Genomic DNA, 23,409 nt, shown 5'->3' with positions numbered 1-23,409 from the left:
AGCTAAGCTGCTGCGTGCATGCACGGCTCATGCAATGCTGTGTTAAACATGAGACAGAGATGAAAGCTTCCTGGTAAAAAGCCCCACATTAGATTCTGAACTAGAGGTGGGATTCAGAGGTTATAAAGCTTAGAAATGTTTGGGAATTAGTTGGGTTTAGGCTTTTCTTTGACCCACTGACATAGCCTGTTCTTTAAGAGGGCAGTATGTTGAGAGTGCGTGTTACATTTTAGTGCTGCAGTTAATTGTGTCCTAACATGTATTCCCTTTTCTTTCGCTTTCCTTTCTTTTCATGCAGGTCTGAGCAGACGCAGCACTTGTCAGGTTCATCCAACAGTGAAGACAGATCTTCAAGTCCGGTAAGCAAACACAAACAAACAAGACAAGAAAAGAGTCTACAGCTCTGCTAACGGCTCTGTGAGGCTGTACTGAGCAGGAGTAATGTGTATCATGTTCACAGCTCAGCTTAGTGCACTGGCATGTTCACATTTACTAATTATTACATACAGCTGAGACAGAAAAATCCCATGGCAACTTATCTAATAGATTTTGATACATTTCTCTAATAGCCAAAAATATTGACCTTCTGAAGGCACAAGCACAAAAGTCAGTGGGATACATCTTGTGGGGACCATGAATGCCTATACAAAAGTCCAAGGCAATTTGTCCTGGAAGACCAAAGACCAATGGTCATTTTGGAAGACCAAGTGACCAACATTGCTTTAAAACGTGGCTAAAAATCACAAAACTGCATGTTTGTGCTTGAATACAGCTCTTTCAAGTGACATATTTTCACTTCACACCTAAATAACCAAATGAAACAGCAAAAACATAAAAGTCTGGACTCGTGCCAGATGTAATACTATGCACTACTTATACTCGTATCCCCCACCGTGACATTTCACACTACTTTTCCCATGACTCATGGGGCCCCAGGAGTCAGATCTAAGTGGCTGCACTCAGCCAGATGATTAGCCTTGGCCGTTCATGGATATATAATAGAGGAGGAATTATGCTCAGCAACATGTGGAAGGGAGAAGGGGCGATTGTTTGGGTTGATGTCATGACAGATATTTTTGACCGTTGAAAAGCAGTGATTAAGTTGAAACTCCAATCTTGTGTTTTTAGCTTTACTGTACTGTAATTCTGTTTGAGTTTCATGACAGGAAATTAAATGAGAGAGCAAGTGGCTAAATGTAGCTACAGTGGTAAATGTCTCAGAGAAGTCTTCTGTTTGTGTCTATATTTAGCTCATGTTAACAATGTGTTCTTCTGGGTTTAGCTTTGCGGATGCATTTGGCATTTGTTTTGTGTGTGTGTGGTTGAGTTGTTGATCGGCTGAGGCGGTTGTTGTCCCACGACCATTATACAAAATATTGTTTTCAGGACAGCAACCACTTGGCAAAATCAGGATGTGAGTGTGGGCAAGTGTTCAGTTTGATCTGAGCAGGGCGTGTGCGTGTAGAGATGCAGATGTATATAAGGCGTGTAAGGCGTGGGCTGGGAGATGGTAAACTGTCAGCAGTCATCACAGTCCCCTCAGCCATGAAGGACACATAAAAATACAAGATGGCTGAGGAGGGAGGGACTGACTGCTAAAAAGACGGACGACTCAGACTGACAGATGGTAGGTTTTGTCGGGAAACACAGCAGAGAGCTTCAGCGAGTTCACAGCTGTGTGAAAATATCACAGTTGTTGCTCAATATTTTTCATCGAGACAATTAACAGGGGTAATTATGTATGAAAAGCTGGTGAAAAATGAGGCACAGTCTTTTTATTTTACTCTGGCAACCTGTGATTTAACATGAGTACAATTAGTCAACAAGTCAATAATTTTCCCAAAAAAGAAAAATCATTGCTGCATATTGCTTTCTCTAAAACATATTCAAATGTAATAATCTGAAGCTTAACTCAACTACTTTGATATCAGTTGGTAATGAAAGCATACAATTAATGAATATGCCTTCTCTTTTTTACAATCCTGCTGTTTGAAGCATTTTTTGACTAGATTTTGTAGTAATAGGATGGAAAAAATATAAACCACCCCCACCACCACCAGCGTAAAGGTCTAAAATGACATCAGCAGCCCAACCAGCAACCAGCTAACAGTTTATTGATGGATTTAAATGGCTCGGATACCATTTGTGTTCGGGTGAGGAAGGAGTTACGAAGGACCCCCAGAGGCTGTGCCTGGAGGATCTGGTGACCTATTTCAGGATCCATAACATAGTAAAAGTCGGCTCTTTGCAGCCCAGCATCCACTCCTGATCACCAGCCCCTCCCATCCTGGGATCACATCACCATGGGAACGATGACATCACCGTAGGTGGGGCTGCATCTACTCCTCTGATGAGATTTGAATGTAAAGACAAGGAGAAGCAGGCGAGCGGTGACAGGAGGATATAAATGTGAGTTAGGATGCAGGAGAGACATGGCAGTCAGTTTGATGTAAATTCAACCTTCAATTGTCTTGAAGGAGGAAACATTATGATGCTGGCTAACTGGCATGGTGATCACCACTCTTTTGATTGTGTTTTATCAACAAACAAAAAAAAGAATAATAGAAAAAAGTAAGAAACTACAGTCATTTTACCAACAGATATGACAAATGGTGGCATAGCAGTTAAAGAAGTCTCATGGTGTCAGTTGGTGTGCAAGCTTCAGCCAAAAATGATAAAAAAAAATGTAAGTATAAATTGTGACACTTCATAAATCCTTATGAATAAATGACAATGTTTTACCCACCCCCACATCCAATGTCTATGGTTGAGCTCAGCAAGTCTTCCGGTCAGTAAATTAATGTGCAAATCTTCAGACTGTGATGAAAGGTGGGGGAAAAGACCCAGTAGAGACTGACTTCATAGGATTGTATATACAGCACAGCACATTTGTGAACTTAAAAAGTAGCTCAAGTTTTATAAAGACTACTAGTGATGAAGAGGATGAAAAATCAATACTAATCATAGTTTGAAGTGGCAAAAAAAGATCATCTGAAGTATTTTTTACATGCTCACATCAATACCTACCAATATTTTTTAGCTCGATTTAATAATTCTATTATAATATTATGTTATCACTTTTTTGACAATATTAATTGTGTGAAATTCATATGATAAGGCATGTTTCTCTTTAAACTGAATGCCTCTTTTTGCAGGCATATTCATCCACATGTGTCTTATCTCAATGAAAATGACATAAATACTGATTTACTTTACAGATCGCAGATTTATGTATTCATATGATTTCCAGTCAAGGTGTTGTTTTGTGGAATACTACAATTGCACTCCACTTCCTCCTCACACTGTTATATTTACGTCACATAATCTCAGTGCGCCTATACCGCTGGTATTACGGTACTTAATCTTCAAGGAGTGTACTCATCCCCTACCTCTTGTGCATGGGTGTGTGTGTTTGTATGTGCGCGTGCCTCACTCGTCATGCCGGTGTTCACCGTGTACACAGTTCATTCACACTTCACTGCCAGCGCTCGTTGTGCCTCAACCCCCCACATGTCTTGCTGAGTCAAGGAAACATAATCCACTCGACTGCTGCTGTGGTTGATGCAGGAACTGCTGGATTCTGAATTAACGACAGGTCACTCTAACCTTCACTGTCCTCAGGTCTCCTGTGACAGTTATCCATCATTCATGGTAACTTGCTGTATCAAACTGTGTTTACATCAACTATAATCATCTCTGATTGACCCGAATTTCATAATCATGTCAATTTTTCATTAAATGTAGACATTTGACAATCTGATGATGATTTTCTCAATTATTCAGTTAATAATTTAGTCTCTGAAATTACCAAAATTGTGAAAGAACACTGCTATAAGTCTCAGGTGACGTCCCAACAGGCCAACATCCAAATATGTTCAATTTACTATTAGAAAAAACTGGAAATTCATTTATATGGCTTCCACTTTAAAAATGGCTCATATGATAAATTATTATCAAAAGAGTTTGAGATTTATTCATTTACATTTCTAAAATGCCCTTCAACGAACATTTTAAAATTCAATTCAATCACAAAATGTTGTCTTGTTCAGGCTTAGATAATCATGTTCACAAGCCATATGCTTTCATATAATTGTCTTAATAATAGTAATTTATAATGGAAATGTATTTCATATAATTTATTATTGAGAAAGTAATATTGATAAACTTTATTTGCATAATTCCAACACAAAGGGATTTACATAAATGTGAATGATCAAAAAAGGAATTTAAAGTAAAATAAGGATAAAATCAATAAAATAAGATATATAGAAGATGTTTTAACTGGGACAAAATGACATATGACATACTGGAAACCAACTGGAAACAAACCTGTGACCTTCTGAGTGTGTCTGTGTCTAAAACTACTTATTTTCCTGGAAACTCTCCCTCAACTGATCATTTGCCAAAATATTCTCATTATATCCAATATGCAGATGTTTGCCAAATACCCAAAATGCAAATTCCAAAGCTAGGACTGCTTGCCAAATGGTCTGCAGAGAAGAAATGTAAAGAGCTTTTCAGTCAATGAAGGCTTCATCAGACCAAAAAGGAGGAATTATTAGTTTAAATTACAAAACCCATGGTTTAAGACAGTTTTTACAGTGTCGTCTCTGCTTTTAAATGCATAAAAAGTGTTCAGGAAATAAATGATACTATTAATTGATCAAGCAATAATTGGGGTGTAGAAAACCATACCTATTCCTATCGTTAGAGACTTAGCTAATCCTGTGCAGGTTCTCAAACTGACACACACTCGGCCGCTCACACAGAGGATTAAGGCCAGGTTGGCCTACTGAGTCTGGCTGCCAGAGATTCCATCCTCCCTCCTAAATGGATGGTGACATTCCGATGTTAGCGGCGCTCCATGGAGGCGTGATGAGTGACCCAGATTGGGGTGGGGGGAGCGGGGCAGACGGGGAGGGAAGTGAGGTCGGATTAGGGATGGGGTGGGGTGGAGGGATTCTGGGGCTGGAAGGTAGGGCTGAGTGCAGCAAGGGGGGGCCATGAAAGTGCGAGACGAAAAGACAAAAGAAAGAGGGCAAAGAGAGAATGAAAGCCAGTGGAGCCTCGGGCCTGCTGCCACACCTTCTTCTCTAAGTCTCTGTAAGGGATCGAACTGGCATGCCCAATTCAAGATATCAATGCCAGGACGTGATGGGATTTGACAGCCGTTTTTTGACTCCTAATGCTGTTGATTTAACCCTTTTATGATTAAGAAACAGTGATGGTTCACATGCTGAGCAGTTGAGAGATGACTGCTCTGCTGTTAGACTTTCTGACAGTATAGTAGACAAACAAACCAAAATGCAATTTGGTTCTATCCTCAGGTGAAAGATGAGAGAGTGATTATTACAGCGTATTGCATCAGTGTGAAATATTAAAAACTGCTGCTTGGCTGTGTCTGGGAAGATGCCTTTTATTCACTTTATCATTTTCTCTATAACACAATATGACTGGTAAACAGCTGAAAGGGAGCAATGAGGGAGGGTGATGTCAGATCAAGTTAGTGACACAAGGACAGGATGTACCTGGAGAGCAAGGTCTGGAAGGGAGGAGAGGCAGACATCAGGATAAGAATATATAATTTAGTCTGAGTTTCTGAAACAATTTGCATAAAAGTTTGTTCGGAAGAAGTAGCAGATTTGCTGATGTAAAGGTCAGAATACAGCCAGTTAGATTAACACAGTATAATATGCATTCAAGAACAGGAACTTGATTTTGTGCTATGTGTTAGTGTTTAAATGTAGTCACTCTCTTTCAAAAAACTTTAAATGTAATATCTTCTATAGCCCACCTGATAGACAGGTGGATAGGATAATTAAATAATGTACAACAATGCCTTCAGCATATTCTTGAAGTTTGTCAGAAACCTTTTTTTAGATGAAGAAAGGAATGTTATTTCAACTCTAAACTCTTCATTGCATTGTGGTCTAACAGTGTTGTGTGGGCATTGATTCACACAGTTCATTCAGGGACAGTATTACTGTAACTCGCCACCAATCCTGCCAATTTTCCTTAAGCCACTTTCTATCAAAATATCACTGGTTCTTAGCATATTGCAGTCTGCTGCCAGTGGAGACAATCAAATATAGAATCAAAGATAGAATTAACACAGCCAACAGGCCAACAAATAGTAAGCAAGATATTTACGATGTGGGATGTAATGCATTTAAATTTTTGAGGGGAAAAAAGGTCTGTTTTCCTCTGCAATTACTTGCTTTTCTGCTAAATGAGAACACATGGGCTTTATGTAAGTAGCTAAGATTTATAACATCCTTGTCTAGGGACAATCTGTGATCTGTGAGTGTCAAGTGTGGCATAATATTGCCAAAACAGCAGCTGAAAGCAGGTCAATGCAACTCTAAACCACCATCAGCACAATCTGGCTGTCAGAACACCAGTTTTCTTCCTTAGCAACAGCTGGGACCAGGCTTGCCTTTGAGCCCTGGGCTGAGATTTTCAGTCTCAGACAGTTTGGCCCAGTATCTTTGAGTGTCAGTGGGTCTTTCTCCTCCTCCTCCTCCTCCTCCCTCCTTCTCCTCCTCTCTCTCGTCTTCTTTTTTTCTCTCTCTGTCTTTCTTTCTCTCTCTCCTCTGATCCTCACATCTTCCCACTGCAGCAGACATTAGCCCCGATCGCTGTGAGCCTGTCGTCATGCAGCCCTGCAGGCAAGGAGAGGAGACAGACTTAGAAAGGAAGAAGGAGAGAGAAAACGAGGGAAGCGACTGAAAGAAATAAGTGACAAATAAAGAACCGGATACTATTTTACAGAGGCTATTTAGGACAGAAGCAGCTATTTCTTTGTACATCTTTGAATTTGTTCTTTTTAATCACATCTCCCATAGATTTTTATTCTTAAGAGGGCTGAAATCCTCATTTACACCTTTATTTGATACTAAATTCATTCCATTATTCACTCTCTTGCCAAGACATACATTTCCCAGTGTACAACCACTGTAAAATGTTGTTGCTTTTTTTGTATTAATTAGTTAGTTTTAGGGGTCCTCATGCTGGTGGATTTTGTTACCTAGGGACAGAGCAAGGCTAGCTGTTTCCCCTTGTTTCCAGTCATTATGCTCAGCTAACCTGCTGCTGGGTCTAACTTCATATTTAGCACACAAACATGACAGCGGTATCCAAGCAAGACTTGACGATTAGAAGCTACAAGAAAGTGGTTACAATAGAAAAGCTGAAGAAAGGGACAGGAGGAGGAAGGCAGCAGTTTCAGACAGTGATGAGTTGTAAGGATGAAATTAGCTGCTGCAGCTGCTTGATGATAATGAGTCTATTTAGGTAGGCTGCCAGGCATGGGAGGGCCCCCTACTAATCTTGTTTAAAAAGCAACATTATGTGTTTTCTCTAAACGGAAATAGACCACTTTTATGAGGGTACATGCTTGATTAGAATGTAGACACTTGAGTAGCGCACACTTGATATGGATAAATCTTTTGTTATTATAATGGATGGAAAAGAAGGTGGAAGCTAAAATGTGCTACAGTCTGTCACGTGTTGCACTTATGTGTGCGGCTAGTGTCTGTGTAGGGCCACTTTTTCTTTTTTTTCTGTCTGAAAGGGACAAATCTGTCAAACCCAACTGCCAAAACTGCCGGACCCCGTAAGACCTGCTCTGGTTGCCATGGCAACAACCTCCTTATCGTTGGTGAGGAGGGTATGAAGGGTGTGTTCGTGAGCTCTTCCTCTCTCTCTTTTTCGTTGCTGTTTTACAAGCCGCCTGCTGCAGTGCGCCTAAACATATCACACAGTGGATGCTTGGTACTAATTTGTGTATTGTAATACACAAAATATAATATAAACCCCCAAAAAACCATTACAGTGAGTGTGCACATATAGCATGGGAGGGAATTAAATCTCAAAGCTTAGCTGCCACACTCGACCTGTTCTGTTTAGCTTACAAAAGCACATTTGTAGATGTCACAACAAATGTAAAAGTGTGTGTGTGTGTGGGGGGTGGGGGAGGTGGGGGGAATATTACCAATGAAACACTGACATTCAGTCAGTCTTTTCAGCACGTGGATGCTGAGACAAAGACTGGTTGGCTGAGACGGTAGTAACAATGTGGCATCTTACTCCCTCTGGTGGCTCATTTGTTAACTTCACCCTGCAGTGTGCATCAGAATTAGCTGAGGTCCTTCAGTGGAGTCCACCTTTTTGACTCCTCTCTACTCATTTCCTCCATCTTCTGCATACTCATCTGTCTCCTTTCTTTCCCCCAACTCTTTTACCTGATCTAACAGGTGATCCGTGCCCTCCTCGGTGTCCCAGCAGGCAGGCATGGCAGACGGTCAGCAGCCAGAGGAGCACTGGGCCTCCAACGGGCAAGAGAACGGCGAGAATGGCTACTCCGCCTACAGCTCTGCCTACAGGGAGAATGGATACCATGGTGGGGCAGCTGCACATCCTGGGACAACAGGTAGGAACATGGACATGGTGTGCCGGCGATCCTGTGCATGCATATGCGTGCAGTACTAGCTTAATGACATTGATTGCCCTGCCCAGCCAGAGATAGGTCTGCAACTGAGGGTAAATGTGATTGGTTTCATGGTGCCAGGAGAGGACAATCAATCCCCAAAAGGCACTTGAACAGATTTCACATTTGAGTGCTGAACATTTAAACATCAACAATCTGCTGTAGCAGTTCTCACAAAAGTAGAAAGGACCATTGGTCATATGGTTGTGGGTTTAATCACTCAAGTAATTAAAATATAAAGCATATGGAAGACTTTTTAGGCCTTTCTAAAACTAGACCTGAAAGCTTGATGATTATTGGTTGGAAATATTCCAAGGATTGCCAGAGAGTGCAATCACATTTTAAGGATGAGAGGTTTTTCATTTAATAAAGTTTTATTTATACCTACTTCCTGGCTTTCTTCCACAGTGGGAAAATGTCTTCCCCTCAGTCCCAATTTTAGTTTCATCAAGCTGAAGACATACCCTACCTCGTGGTAAATCTGATAAGTACACCATACTCTCGTGCTATCAATAGCATCCAGGATCTTTTGGATATACTATCTCATATAGAAGCCCTCCCAGCTATAAATTGTGGCAATGTTTTTGGTTATTGTATTATAACTTTTCTTGGTATAAGCTGATAGGAAAGACAGAAAAGAGAAAAGGTAAGGGCAGTGACACTAGTGTAAAAATAGATGACGATAAAGATACAGAAAGCAGAGGATAAGAAAAGTAAAATGAGAGAGAAATCAAGTGAAGGAATAAGGACAGAGGAATGGTGCAAAAGAAAAGATAAGAATGAAAAACAAATACAACGAGAAAGACGATTAACAATTTGGCTGAGGTAAGTTTGGCTCTATCTGCATTCACTTGCACTGGAGAAACAAAAAGGCCAAGCTAGCCTCTAATAAAATCCAAGAAGAGCATGAAATTTGCACTCTGCATCTACAACTCATCAAACACACACAAACACAACCAGCTTTGTTTCAAATTCAAAGGGAGGCCTCCCACAGAGTTAAGGTCAGCGGAGTTATTAGTTTTTCATTTCCACCCATCCATGTCTTGTCTTCCCGGTGTGTCTCTCTCTCTCTCTCCTTCTCTTTGTCTCTCTCCCTTTCGCAGTGGATGACTCAGCCAATTTGCCTCCCTCCCCTCCCCCCTCTCCATCCGCTGAGCAGATTGGGCCCGTGGCACAAGGTACACACACTAATAACCACTCAGACCACCCGGGATGAGAGTGTGAATGGTGGTGAGAGTGACAAAAATTTCTCTAAAAGACGACACCTAACACAGTCTTGAGGATTTCTGGAGATCTTTCTTGAAACACGTCAACCACTCCTCCTCTTTCTTCTGGTCCCTTAGTTTTTAATTTTGAGGTGCTTTATCCCCTTGCATCGTCATATCACTTTCAAGGTGCCTGCAGCATGTGCTACACTGTCCTGTCTTGTTCACACTTCTGTCTATCTTATCAATATTAGTTCAATAGTAGTTTTCTAACACACAGCAGAACGTTATTGAATTCAACCCTGGATACTAGAGCTAGACGCCAACAAAAATATCTCTCCTCCCTTTAGGCAAGTACATAACCTGCCACTGGAGCCCTTCATCTCATTAGTCTGCTTTACCCTCTCAGCGTCTTCTCTCTTCCTTTCCTCATTTTGTCTATTGATTTCCTCTAGGAGTAAATCACAGATTTGCTTTCAGCTCTTTACTCACAGAGAACAGCACAGGCTGTTTTCTAATCACGTCCATCTTGCATGTGGCATACAATCACTAGAATGTACTTTTAGATTTTCACACTGCATGGAAAGCTCATACTCAACTTTATACTTATAGTTACTTATTTGTGTAATACTGACTTAGATTTAATATGTTATCATAAGCAGTTCTACTGGAATGCAGATAAATAAAGTACATTATATCATACATTATTTTGGAGTAAATATATGTGGTTAAATGAATAAATAACAATATAATAATAAAACAATGATAAAACACATAAAATGATTATTAGGCATTTTAAGTTATATTGCTATATATCTGCAAGCTCTATCAGTGCACAGGTGATAGAGGGCTTGTTGATTGCATCCCATGCATCTTCATCAGAGGTGAAAGTGTCTTGTTAACCCATGTTATCCCAGATTTGTTGTCCTTCATGTCTCATCCATGTGTCTCCCTTCCCCTGCTCAAGAAGATAAAGTAGAGGTTGTCAGTGCTTTCTCTGCGGAGGAGCAACAGCAGGATGAGGAGGAGGCTCCAGAGGAGCCCGACAGTTACCAGGAGGAAGTGACATATGAGCAGCCAAGAGACTTGCTCTTAGAGCAGACAGATTTTGTAACAGAGCCCCAGGCTTTGGGCTTCCAGCAAGCCCAGACACCTGAGGTCCTCAATGGAGGAAGTCATCAGAGTGAACACAGCACGTCACAAAAAGGTGTGTGTGGTTTTATGGGTTTATGAGTGTGTGTGCATACAGTTTGAGTGGGAGCAACGTCTGTATGAGAGTGAATCTGAGTGAATGTGAGTCTGTTCAATACTTAATTTGCATGATCCTCTTGTGCTTAGTTATTGGGCACAAGGACATTTTGCTCTTGATTTCTTTAATGCGATGCAACAAAGGCTTTGCTGTCAGCGTTCCTGCAGCTTTGTTGCTCTTATATCCTTAAGCTTCCGCTTCAATATATGAAGTTGCCATGTGCAGAATGATGTTACAGCATTTTGATTTTGTGCTTTTTCATGCAAAACATAACCATTTGCTTTCATTGGAGTGACATTAGAATACCTGATCAACCATATTGCAGTTGATCATTTCTCCACATTTTGTATTGCCAGCTACATTGCAAATGCAAATATCACTGTCAAAACTGTCAAGCATTGTAGACATATGTGTGGCTAGAACTAATTGTCTGTATATAATTTATGTGGATTTTGTCGGAACTGTGTTACAATATAGTGTTTCTAAGTACACCCACATGTGTGGGTGCTCCATGAATCCAGATCTGAATGTATTTTATGTTTATTGTATATCACTTGCTTTGAGTTTCAATGTTGTTTTCATTTCATCCCAAGACGAAGGATAACTCTGTTTTCCTATTGTTACTAAGATTACACTTTGGGCATTACAATCCACCTTCATTGGACATATATCATCATCCTTATCTTCAAGGGTAATTGAATCAAGAAAATCAACCTAATGCATTTACTTACACATTTTATCCAGGCAAGCAAGATTCACATCTACAGTTTTCCTGTACTTGCAGTAGAAATTGACACCATTAATAGTAACAGCACATCAAATAAAAGTATCTTTATTTTAATCAGGACATCATTGAGTTGACCATTTTTGTCAATCAATGTGTATTGCAATAGGAATTCAATATTTGTGTGTACATTTATTTCTTGTCATCTAACATCATGCAACTCATTCCTTCATTCCAGTTCTGCACGCTACCTTAGGTGCTGTGACCCCCCCTGTGCTGTTGTGGCCTGCCACAAAATACACTGTGCTGTGTGTTTTGCTTGATGCAGAGCTACTGTATCTATGTGCAGAAGGTTTCGGCTTGACTGTATTGGCTAGCTTTTGTGGATGCTGCAAGCAAAGCTTTTAGGTAATATGACTCGGCACAAAGTTGTACAGTATCCTTGAAACTCACAGCCCAGCCCGAGGAGTGTATCAGTAAGGAGTCTCATGAGCCTGCTGTGAAAGAAGATGAGCCTCAAGAGGCGTCGCTACATCAGAAGCAGGCGGCAGTTGAAAGAGCAACACCTGAAGGGGCAGAACTTGCCTCGATCGAACCTCCCCCTCCCTCTGTGAAAGAAAAAGAGCTATCTGATACTTCCTCAGCTGAGCAGGGTAATCAAGAGAGAAAGGGTCGGGTAGAAGAGGCCACTGAGAGCCACCTAATTGCAGAGTCAAAAGCAAAAGAAGAAAAACAGCCTTCGCCAGCAGAAGAGTTGGGAATTATAACAGAAGACAAAGAAGGAATTATCTTGTCAAGCAAATCAGAAACCCCTGTGAATGAAGGAAAGGAAAAACTGGGGATTGATGATGGGATAAATAAGGAGGCCCAAAATAGTGGCAACGACAATAAATTGCATGAGACGCCTGTGACTGACATTCATCAAGTGGATCAAAAGGAAGAAACCGACAAATCAAGTCCAAAACCTGGTACAGAGTTGAAATCCTCATCTGATGTTTTGGTGGAACAGGAGTCAGGATCAAAAAGCTACTTTGAAACATCATCAAAAAGCAACAAAGAGGAGACTCCACAAACCCAGAGCTATTATGAGCTCAGCACAGCAGCAGAGACAAGGTTAAGTGGGGACACTGAAATTATGGAGAAGTTAGAGGAACAACAGGATAGAAAAGTCAGTACGTCTCCTGGTAAGATGTCATTAGAACAGAGAAGCCTCTCCGTGAACATAACAGTTGGGTCCACAGAGAAGGGAGAGAAATCAAGGACCCTCTCAGAAAGCATGTCTCCAATCAGTGGAAGTTTTGATGAATCAGAAGTTTACCCTTCAACACCATCTGTGAAGACCCATACACCCAGTTTTCCTCCAGCTGTCTCCATTACCCCAACTTCCACTGAATCACCTAAAGATACCCCCACCCAGGCAGAAACACCTTTACCTTTTGATAAGGACAGTTGCAGTCTTGAGCAATCAAGTAGTCTCTCTGAGATGTTGGACTTGGCCGGGGCCCTGCCTCGGCTTTCCGTAGAGAATAGGGAGGTTGACCACATGAGACGAAAGTCCATGCCTGCAAATGTATCAGCTCTGGTTGGGAGTTCTTTAGCCAAGCTTGCTTTGGGAGATCAGACCCCAAGGGTGGTGGGTGGGGAAAGCCAGCTGGAGGAACTAGGTTACTGTGTATTTAGTGAATACTCGGGGCCCATGCCTTCTCCTGCGGATGTGCCCAGTCCAGGGGACTCTCCATACCAGCGCTTCCCTGCTATGGAGGGTGAAGTTGAACAGGAGCTTGGAGCTACAGAAGTTGAGGGGGTCCACAAAGGAATGCAACAAGAAGACCATAAAGGAATTGTCCCTGAGACTTCTCAAAAAGCTGTGATGGAAAAAAAAGAAGCACCAGTAAAGACTACTCTGATTCTAGAAAGAGCTCTGACAAGCGGAATAAAACCTGATCGCTTAAGAATCCCAATCCCTACTTCAAAAGACAGACTAACTGAGTTTCGCTTGGAGAGTGGCCTTCCTGGTGACATAAAGATCCAAGCAATACCTGAGGTAGACATTGAAAAAGACCCCTCAAGAGAGGCTTCTCCCATCCCGCCTGACCATTCCTTTACGTTTACTCCTTCTGAAACTGGAGTTAAGGTTCCCCCAACTCCCTCCACTCCCAAGTCACCAGATGATACACCCTCAGAAACCCAAGTTATTGAGGAGAACACCAACAAAATCTTACCAGAAGTCAAAGCAGAGAACGATCCAGAGTCTGAAAAGACTGATAATAAACAGACAGAGTTAGAGAAAGAAATTAAAAAACCTGAACAGGAAGTCTCAGAAGAAAGTGAAGAACCTGAAATGGTAAATAGAGACCTACATTCAACACCATCTCAGTCTTCACGAGAGAGCACAGAAAAACATGACAAGACAATCCAAAGTGAACATGAGACGCCTACAAGATTAGAAGGAACAGAAACGCAAGAGACCTCAAAAGTTGTACAGGATTTAAGCACTGAAAAGCCAGTAGATAAGAAAGATTCCCAAATTCAGTTGCAGGAGGTGAAACTGGAAAAAGACTCACCAAAGCCACATATATCTTCCCCAGTCATTATTATTCCTCAAGCACAAATAGACGAAGAAGCAGATGAAGACGACGATATTGAGATTGCTGAAGAGCCTCGAGAGATAATGGAGGAAACTGAGGTGCCTGTACTCTGCAGGACTGATCAAGCTGAAGTTGGAAAGGGACAGGAAAAGCAAGAAGGGATGAAGCTTCTGGAAGCTCCTGGGATGGTGGATGAAGATCCCAAATCTGGTGCAGAAGAATGGAGTCATAGTGCACTAAACAGTGATGATGGGGAACCTGCAACTGACAGTTCACACTTGTCTCCATGCTCTGACCATGGCTTACAACAACCACCAGAGGAAGGAGACAGAGATGAGAAGATGGGCGAGGATAAAGTTGTAGACAACCTACAAAATAAGGAAAAAGGGAAGAAAGAGGAGGATGAGGAAGTAAAGAAAGTCCAAACAGAAGAGGAGGAAGCGGAGGAAACTGGTTCTGGTGAAGTAGTTGAAGAGAAAGAGGAGAAAAAAGTGGAGAAAGAGGATGATGGGGAGGAAAGGACGAGTGAAAAGGGGGGTGAAAAAAACATTGAGATTGCTCAGGAGGTGGAAGAGACCAGTCAGGCAGTTAACGATGAAACCACCATGGACATCTCTATCCTAGACACAGACAGTGGCTGGATGGACTCACAAGGTACCCAGAGTTATCAAACAATTACACACAATTGCTTGTAAAATCACTGTTTAAAGCATTTAATGTATATTGAACATAATGTTTTATATAAAGAACAGGCTTTTTGCTAATAAATTTGAATGTGAATGAGCTTTTTTGTACTAAGTTAGCTCTTAAGATAGCTAGGATTGTGGAGAATTAGTCTTCTTTTAATCCCTCTCTAATGCAGATGATGACAAAAGTATCATGACTGAGCAAATCGAAGCCCTTCCTCAGACCCAGAGTCCTACCAGTACACCTGTGGTGGACAGACCCGCTAAACGGGCGCTTGTCAGAGGAAGGGGCCACCCTAGCATCACTGAGAGTAAAGTGTCCCGCAAAGTACCCAGCCACCATCCAAGAGAGGAGATGAAGAAGAAAAAAGGTTCCAATTCTATATTTAAAATTCATTTTCTTTAATAAATTGCAATGTATTTTGTTTTTATTTAAATATAAAAGTGTATTTATTTAACTATGTACAGTAATAGCAAACACAGTAAGAATGTGATTTGTTCATATAATCCTGTCTCTCCTCTTTGCTAGTAGGCATACGGAGGGCTGACCAGAATAAGGTGTCAGCCCTCCAAAGTCGCTCTCCATCTCGAAAGAGTGTAGCCAAAGTGCCGGCCAGACATCCTAGGCCCGCTCTGCTTCACGGCTCTGCTAGACGCAAGGTCACAGGTGAACACTTTTCACCAGGAATCTGTGCCGTGGATAGAGAGAGTGCAACCAAATCTTACTGTATTACTTTTAAATTGGCTCAAGTGACATAGTGTAGCAGTACACAGTACCCACAAAGCCTAAGGGAGTGCTGAGAGCCCTTCCAATAGTCATGATTTAGAAAAGAATCTCCTCAGGGGTGTTGAGAGATTTGTGTGATTGGCAAAAATTAGAATGTGAACTTTTGTGGTGTCAAACTTTGTCTTATATGCAAAAAACAACAAACTCCAACTAAACTTGACATAGCAGAAGTTCTACCAAAGTTGAAACAAAAAGGGTGTGGATTGTTATGGAAAGGTTGGTTAAATATGGACAGGTAATGGAAATGTTGATGCCTGCTCTCTCTCTATTGATGGCTCTTTGAGGTATCAAGCAGGTGCAATGTAGCTGGCAAACATCATGTGCTGCTGACCCATTTTCAAAACATCATGTTTGGTCTCTTTATTATAAGCTCAAATGTGTTGTCCTTTTGGTTCTCATTTTATCCATGTCAGAAATGGAGTATTTACTCACGCTTGGCTTCATATTCCTGTTTTTTCATGCTCAGTGATGCTGCTGCATAATTTGTTTGATTGGTTTTCACTGAGTGAACTTTGGTTTCATTCTTTGTCTTATAGCTAAGTGTCACTTGTGTATGTTTGGTGGAAGTGGCTGCATGTTGAAAGTGGTGTGTTTGATCAGAGGGTGTGAAGAGAAACTATATTGTGATGTGATTCTTAACATGAAAAGAGGGTGTTTCACTGATCTCTGTATGGATCTTGATGTGTCTGCTGGTAGACTGTTGTGCAGCAAACAACATTTGCGCCTTAACTATGGTTTCAGAAGTTTGAGTACATTTATGTGTGTGTGTATGTGACTGTATGTGAAAATTCACACTCGCAAATGTCTTCCCCCTGCTGGTTTATATTGGTCATTACAGCCAAACTGTTTTCTGTACAGGTTTGGAAAGCCATCAGCCCCTCAGTGTTCACCAGTCCAGGGAGAGACCCACCGTAAGTGCTGCCATGCAGCCACACACATACACATGTGATTAAAATAACCCTAGTTTTTTTATTTTCTTTTGGTCACACTGCTTTTTTCATAAACTAACAGGAAATAATTATTTTGAATTTCTTGGCCCTTTTTTTGATCGCATCTTAAATTTAAATGTTTTTCCTTTGATATGTAAATAAAAATATGCATCAGTAAATATCTCATCATGAAGCCTAAACAGGAGAAAAAAGGATGATGTAAAGGTACAGCGTTAAAGTGTGAAGAGAAACTATATTGTGTAGACGTCCAGTACACTTAAGTTTACATAAATGTATTTTTTCCATTTTATTATGAGGTTATTTCCCAAGCTTATTCAGTCAATATCTGTCAAATGCACACTATCACATCTGCAAAAGCTTGATGATGTTGTCACATAAACTGAAGTGACATCATTTTCAGGATTGCTATGTTGTTGCAAATATTACTTAGTATATCTTCTGTCGTACAGTATCTCCTTAAATTTCCCAAAATAACTGTCATGGGGCCTTGTTTGTATGAAAACCCCAAACATTTTCTTTCTTTTTTCCCCTCCTTTCTGCATGTTTGCATTTGTCTCTTTTTGTTTCTCTCTGTGCATATTTGTCTTGCATGCCTGCCTCTGTCCTTGTGCCAGTCTCGACAGAGAAAATCAGTGAGTATAGAAATAAAATAATAATGTGCACGTTTTAGCAATAAACATTGATGTGCACTACAGTGACACAGAGGCTCACCAAAGTGAATTGAGGCGAATATCATTTGTCACTTTCATACATAACAACCCCAACATTTCACCTCAAACCTTTTCCTTTTCTGTTGTTAAATCCTCTTTTTAACTTTGTGTTGAATGTTTAAATCTTTCATGTTTTCTGTCATTCATGTCAAACTCTCTATCCATCAAACCATGCCAGCCATTAAGACACATTTCATCTGCATTGCCTCTGTCTCATGTCTTCATTTCTCCATCTGTCTGTCACTTCTGCCTACCTGCCTGCAAATCATCCATCTATCCTGCATGCTTTCCTGCCTCTTTGTCGCGGCTGCTGTCCAGAGCCCCACTCGGGCTGTTCTGTTAAAGATGGCAGCTCAGCGACGGGGGCTCGAACACCAACCCCCCCGGCCCGGCTCTGCCTGTAGCATTAAACGGAGCCCCCTGGTGGAGGCGGAGCTCTGTCAGGCCCGCCCCTCCTCTGCATGCTCCCGTCCGTCCCCTCGAATACATAAATGGGCAGAGAAGGTAAAGTGAATGGAAAGAATACGAAGGGATTGCTGTGTGTGAAAATGTCAGATAGGTAGCTGTAACGAATGTACATGCAGACTACATACATGTGATTGAGCTTCTGACGGTGTGTGTTCATCCAGGAGAGAGCATACCGCAGCCCAGAGAAGAGGTCATCCCTCCCCAGGCCTGCCAAGTCTCTGACACGCCACATCCCTGCTGCTGAACAAGATGAACACAGCAGCCCCTCCAGGCCAACCTGTAAGACCACACACACATTCAAAATATTGAATCCTCAAGCTGATTTCCTCATTAACTCATCCCTTGCATAGCAGATTGCCTCTGTACTCTCTTGCGCTTTCACTAATGACTGTTTTTAATCGCTTGCTTATTGATCGCTTATTAAATTTAACTCCTACCACCCTCCACCACTTTTCCCTCTTCCTCCACTCACTCCTCTTTGCTTTCTTCTGCCTCTCCTGTCTCTCAAAGCGTTCCAGTCCAGAGGAGACAGCAGGTCTGGGAGAGCCGCTAGTATGGCAGGTAGAGCACCCAGTAGCTCCGGTTAGAACCATCACACCCTCCCTCATCCATATAAGGCATCTTAGTTTTACAACATAGTGTTTTCATTTTTGGTGTGTTCATCAAAAACTAAAAGGTAAAAGCAGAAGGACTCATATTCTGTGTAGTTATGAGCATCATCCATGCAAAGCATCCATTCATTCATTATTCTGTAGAGTGTCTGCAGGTCTTCCAAAACTGGACAAACAAAATTGGATCTTTCTGTGCATGAGTTTGCAGCTGTTTTCTACAAAATCTGGTCCTAATTGATACAAATATAATTCAATGGTTGTAAAAAGTGTCATATTTGGCTTTGTGAAACCTGCAGTCACCCTAAACCAGAAACAGTTGGGATCTATGACAACAGATTGCCAACTCTTCTTATTCAGGATCTTATCAGCTAAAATCCTATTGGTCTAGCCCCAGTATCCCAGCAACAAGCCGTCTTCATTAACTGAAATCAGCTGCCTGTGTGTGCTCAAATGCTCTTTGTCAAACAGTCTTGTTTGGCCAGCATTGTTTGTTTTGTGGAAACAGAGCAAATCTGGCATCAACATAACAGCTTTCATAGTTCCATGTGTGTTTTGTTTTCTTATCATCATCAAAACCAGATGAAGGATCACACACAGAACCCATCTGTTTCTCTTTAATGTTTTTCTCCCACTTTTCTCTTTGTCCGAGGTGTTTCTGTCTCCAGCAAGGGTTTTCTTTCATTTCACATGTCTGTTTCTTCCCTTCATCATTGTCATCTCTCTCCCTCCCTCAGGCACAGACTCGGCACGTTCCCGGTCAGTCCGTAGCGGCGCCTCCACCCCCGGCTCCTCAGCCGTCACGCCTGGCTCACCCCCTAGCTACTCCTGCCGCACTCCTGGCTCGCGCACCCCTGGCAGCCACACACCCAAGTCCTTCAGCATCCTCCAGGAGAAGAAGGTGGCGGTCATCCGAACCCCACCTAAGTCACCATCCTCCGCCCAGCGGCAGCTGAAGGTTCTCAATCAGCCCCTGCCTGACCTTAAGAATGTAAAGTCCAAGATTGGCTCGACCTCCAACCTTAAACACCAGCCGAAAGGAGGACAGGTAACAGGACTGTGCTGTAGCATGACACTCACTATGTTATTAAATTATATAATCACGCTCAAAACATAAAGAAAACCTTTTAAAAAACAGATTCTCATGCATTCATTCAATTGAAGTAAATATAGTCCAATTACATTTCTATCAAAATGTCCAGCAGTTACATCCTTCTGTCACATGGTGGCACTAAAGGGCAAATTTATATTGTGCAACTTGATAAACATCCCAGTTTATTATAGCTCTAAGACATGAATATTCATAAACTTTCTGTAAATTTATACAAACAAGATGTAATAAGATATGCTGTTAAAAGACAGAAAATGTACATTAATGACACAAGAAATATGAACATAAAATCAAAGTATATTTCATCATTTCACTTTTGCTTACACCATTACAGCACTAAGACATCTAATTAAGAATGTAATTTTTAATTAGATGGCTTTGAAAATAAGTTTTCATTGCCTGATATATTTTGGGATTCCACTGCAATGTGTCTGTTGTCACAATATAACAAAAGTTTTAACCACTTCTATAAAAAAAGGCACGTTTGTGCGTTTTACGTTTTACCTTTTCTCCCCTTCTATCCTTTTCTTTGCTTGTCTCTCTCTGAGTTGTAGAAATGTCAAATATCTCTCCTGACATCTTCACTATCACTCACCCTCTGCCCTGCCTCTGAACCCCTGTCGTCACTGTCTGTCTGCTTCCTCTGACTGTCCCCTGCCCTCTTCCTGTCCACTGTCATCTCCGTCAGTCTGGATGAACCGTCATCGTCTGCCTCCGGCCTCCTCCCCTGACTTTCCCTTTTCTCTTTCACCTCTCCTCACCTTTCTTAGATTTCACCCTTGTGAAAAAAAGAGTCATGTGTTTTCTAAAATATGAAAATCTCCTAAGAATATTCCAAGAATCCAGTCACCTTTGATAAGCAGATATCCTTTAGCGTCATTTGCCCGGGGGACCTGCTTTCGTCACTGCTGTGCAGGATTTTCCCGCTGGCTCTGAGTATTAATAATTGCAAGCAGGTGGAATTATTTATTAAGAAGTTGCATTAAGGACACAGAATGAAACATATCACCTTCTTTTTCTTCTTTGAACAGTTTTGTGGGGATTTGTGTGTGTGTGTGTGTGTGTGTGTGTGGTGTGTGTGTGTTTGTGTGTGTGTGTGTGTGTGTGTGTGTGTGTGTGTGTGTGTGTGTGTGTGTGTGTGTGTGTGTGTGTGTGTGTGTGTGTGTGTGTGTGTGTGTGTTTGTTTGTGTGTGTGTGTGTGTGTGTGTGTGTGTGTTTCAAACTAAATCGTGGTTTACTGCATCCTTGAATAGAGACAGATTTAGCAGTCAGCCTCTCTTAAACTAAAGAGGATTGCCAAGCGAGAAGTGGCCGATTATCTTATTATTTCTTTGTCTTTTCGTGGTGATTTCAGATTTAATCTACAGTTCAACCATTAATAGTCTCACTCCTCCTATACTTGTGTCTGTGGGGGTGAAACAGATGTGTGGTCATCTAATAGACTGCAAATTCTTAATCACATAACCAAGACAACCGGCAGTCTTAATGCTCATGAATATTTCAAAGGTGAGACTTTTTCATTAACCCCAGTGATGCATGGGGCTCATTGTCATTTTTTCCAGCTCTTTTTTCCCTCTTTGGGGAGAAATTTGACATAGGGGTAGAAATATTTAATGAATCTGGGTGATACACGACTTGGAGGAGCAGTACACCAGGCTTTGCTGTGTGGTCTCTGATATACCGGAGGTCTGTGGGAAATCTTGAGTGATTGATGTTTGACGTTTCTTAAATAAATAAATAAAGATAATAAAGATTTTATAACTTATCAAGTCATATAAGATTTTATGCCATAATTATCTTTTTGTAATTCTGACCTTTTTCTTGTACTGTATTATTTGTTTTTACATAAAATGTTGCAAATGCACAAAAATGGTGCAAAAACTAAAAGTTAGTTAATTTAGTGATATTTTGTTATTCATTAATTGTCAGTGTGTCACATGTAGGCTGATTTTTCTCCAATAAATTAAGACAGTGTTTTAAATATTAAAATAAAACCATTATATAATGTAAAATATAAGGCTTCCACTAACAATTTTAGCAATATTTCCATTATTGATGAATCTGTCCAATACTTTTTTGATTAACTGCTGACAAAATGTCAGAAAGTGGTGAATAATGCCTAAATCTAAGTTTTCCTGAGCCCAAACTGACATCATATTTCATGTCATTTCTGACCATGGCCTAATACACAGAAGACAAATAAAGAACGTCAGACATTTTTACATTTAAGAAGCTGGAACCAATGAGATTTGGTACATTTACTTAAAACATGATTGATAATCAATTATCGAAGTAGTTACAGATTATTAATGAATAATCAACTATTTATTTCAGCTCTGGTATAATAACTCTGATTATCATTGGGTTCAGTGCAGGTGCTTTGTCATTGGTTGACTTTGCAGCTGTCTGTGCTGTACCAGCTGTAGCAGGGACAAAAAAACACTAAAATAGATTGTAGGAAGAGTATGTGTGTCACATACAGTAACGTGTGTGTGTGTGTGTGTGTGTGTGTGTGTGAGTGAGTAAGAAGAAGAGCTGTCAAGAGAAACCAGGTCAGGTCAGTGTAGACTGGAGACGGAGGCTCGTGTGTTTTCCTTGAACCCCTGTTGTCTTTTCGTTTCCCCTCTCTGTGTGTTCACCTTGAACAGCTAAGTAGGCTTTTTAAAGATTCGTTTTGTATTCCAAAACAGCACAAAATGATGCACAAGGCTGAAATACTCTCATTGGTTGTGTTCAACCAGCTAGATCACAAAATGGATACATTTTCATTCCTATTGATCTATTTTTTGAATTGTTTGTTTGCTTGTTACTCAAGAATAATCAGCTTCATGGTATTAATTACCTCCGCTTACTTTACTAAGTTTTCATTAATCATTCAACCAGAAAACATGTTTTTATTTTTTAAGGTTTAACTTGGCCAATGAGATTATTTCTGCCTCCAGAGCAGCTCTGAGAAAAAACAGTCAAACTTAAAACTAAAAATCTGCCACCACAAAATACCCTGGGCAAAACAGTCACCCGCAGTTGTGCAGATCATTACTTCTAATCTCAGAGCTCTTCACCAAAGAAATCACTGTAAATGACACATGTTAAATATAAATGCATGAGAAGACACATTGATCAGTCATTGCACACTTATCTAAATGAGGCACATATAGTATTTTTTTTCTTTTTTTTTTTTGTCCGATTTTGTTTTAGGTTCAAATTGTAACCGGGAAACTGGACTTCAGTCATGTTCAGTCAAAGTGCGGCTCCAAGGATAATCTGAAGCACACGCCCAAAGGAGGCAATGTATGTACGGCTTTCTCTTTTTGTTCCTCTCTCTCTCTCCTTATCTCTTTCTCCTTTTTCAGCTGTTGTATTGCTGTCTCATGCTTTTTATCTGTGGACCCATCTGTTTGTCTGTTATTGGCTAATGAACGGGTTTATTTCCAAACTGCAATACATCCATGTTACTTCTTTCTCAGGCAAGAAGTAAAAGAAGTTCTGAGAAGTTTTGATTGTGTGCCATTCAAATATGCTTCTTACTGCTTTAACAGCTCTGTTCAAAACAGGGACAAGACTGGATGGATTACAACAAGCGCACCCTCTGCACACTTATAAATACCTTGATCTGTGCATAAAAGCTGCACTCCATCAATAAAAAGCATATTTTTTTTGCTCCAACGCTGAAGTGAGTGCAGACAGATTGATAGGTTGCGGATTTAAAATTGGGACAATTTTACGGGGATTATATTAGAAGGGAAAGGGCGGGGGGGAGGGTGTGCCTTTTTTAAAGCTTCCCCCTCCTGTTTGAGAAGCTGTGCGCTGTTTGTTTGTATAAAAAGAGATACCT

General features: G+C 40.9%; 1 protein-coding gene across 1 annotated transcript in view; it reads left to right on the top strand.

Annotated features, from left to right (window-relative positions):
* Window positions 1-23,409, top strand: part of LOC134006546 (microtubule-associated protein 2-like) — a 35,121-nt gene that overhangs the window by 8,491 nt on the left and 3,221 nt on the right. Inside the window, exons 2-13 of the mRNA XM_062445462.1 lie at window positions 299-359; window positions 8,256-8,431; window positions 9,592-9,666; window positions 10,661-10,683; window positions 10,735-10,900; window positions 12,122-14,908; window positions 15,117-15,311; window positions 15,470-15,631; window positions 16,586-16,638; window positions 18,017-18,134; window positions 18,366-18,416; window positions 19,201-19,511. Coding sequence (XP_062301446.1) covers window positions 8,293-8,431; window positions 9,592-9,666; window positions 10,661-10,683; window positions 10,735-10,900; window positions 12,122-14,908; window positions 15,117-15,311; window positions 15,470-15,631; window positions 16,586-16,638; window positions 18,017-18,134; window positions 18,366-18,416; window positions 19,201-19,511 — 4,080 coding nt within the window. The 5' untranslated portion in view covers window positions 299-359; window positions 8,256-8,292. The remainder of the gene's footprint in view (window positions 1-298; window positions 360-8,255; window positions 8,432-9,591; window positions 9,667-10,660; window positions 10,684-10,734; window positions 10,901-12,121; window positions 14,909-15,116; window positions 15,312-15,469; window positions 15,632-16,585; window positions 16,639-18,016; window positions 18,135-18,365; window positions 18,417-19,200; window positions 19,512-23,409) is intronic.

The sequence above is a fragment of the Scomber scombrus genome, chromosome 24 (assembly GCF_963691925.1).
Source record: "Scomber scombrus chromosome 24, fScoSco1.1, whole genome shotgun sequence".
NCBI classification, from domain to species: Eukaryota; Metazoa; Chordata; class Actinopteri; order Scombriformes; family Scombridae; genus Scomber; species Scomber scombrus.
Note: the sequence above shows the minus strand (reverse complement) of the source record. Positions and strands in the feature narration are given on the sequence as shown.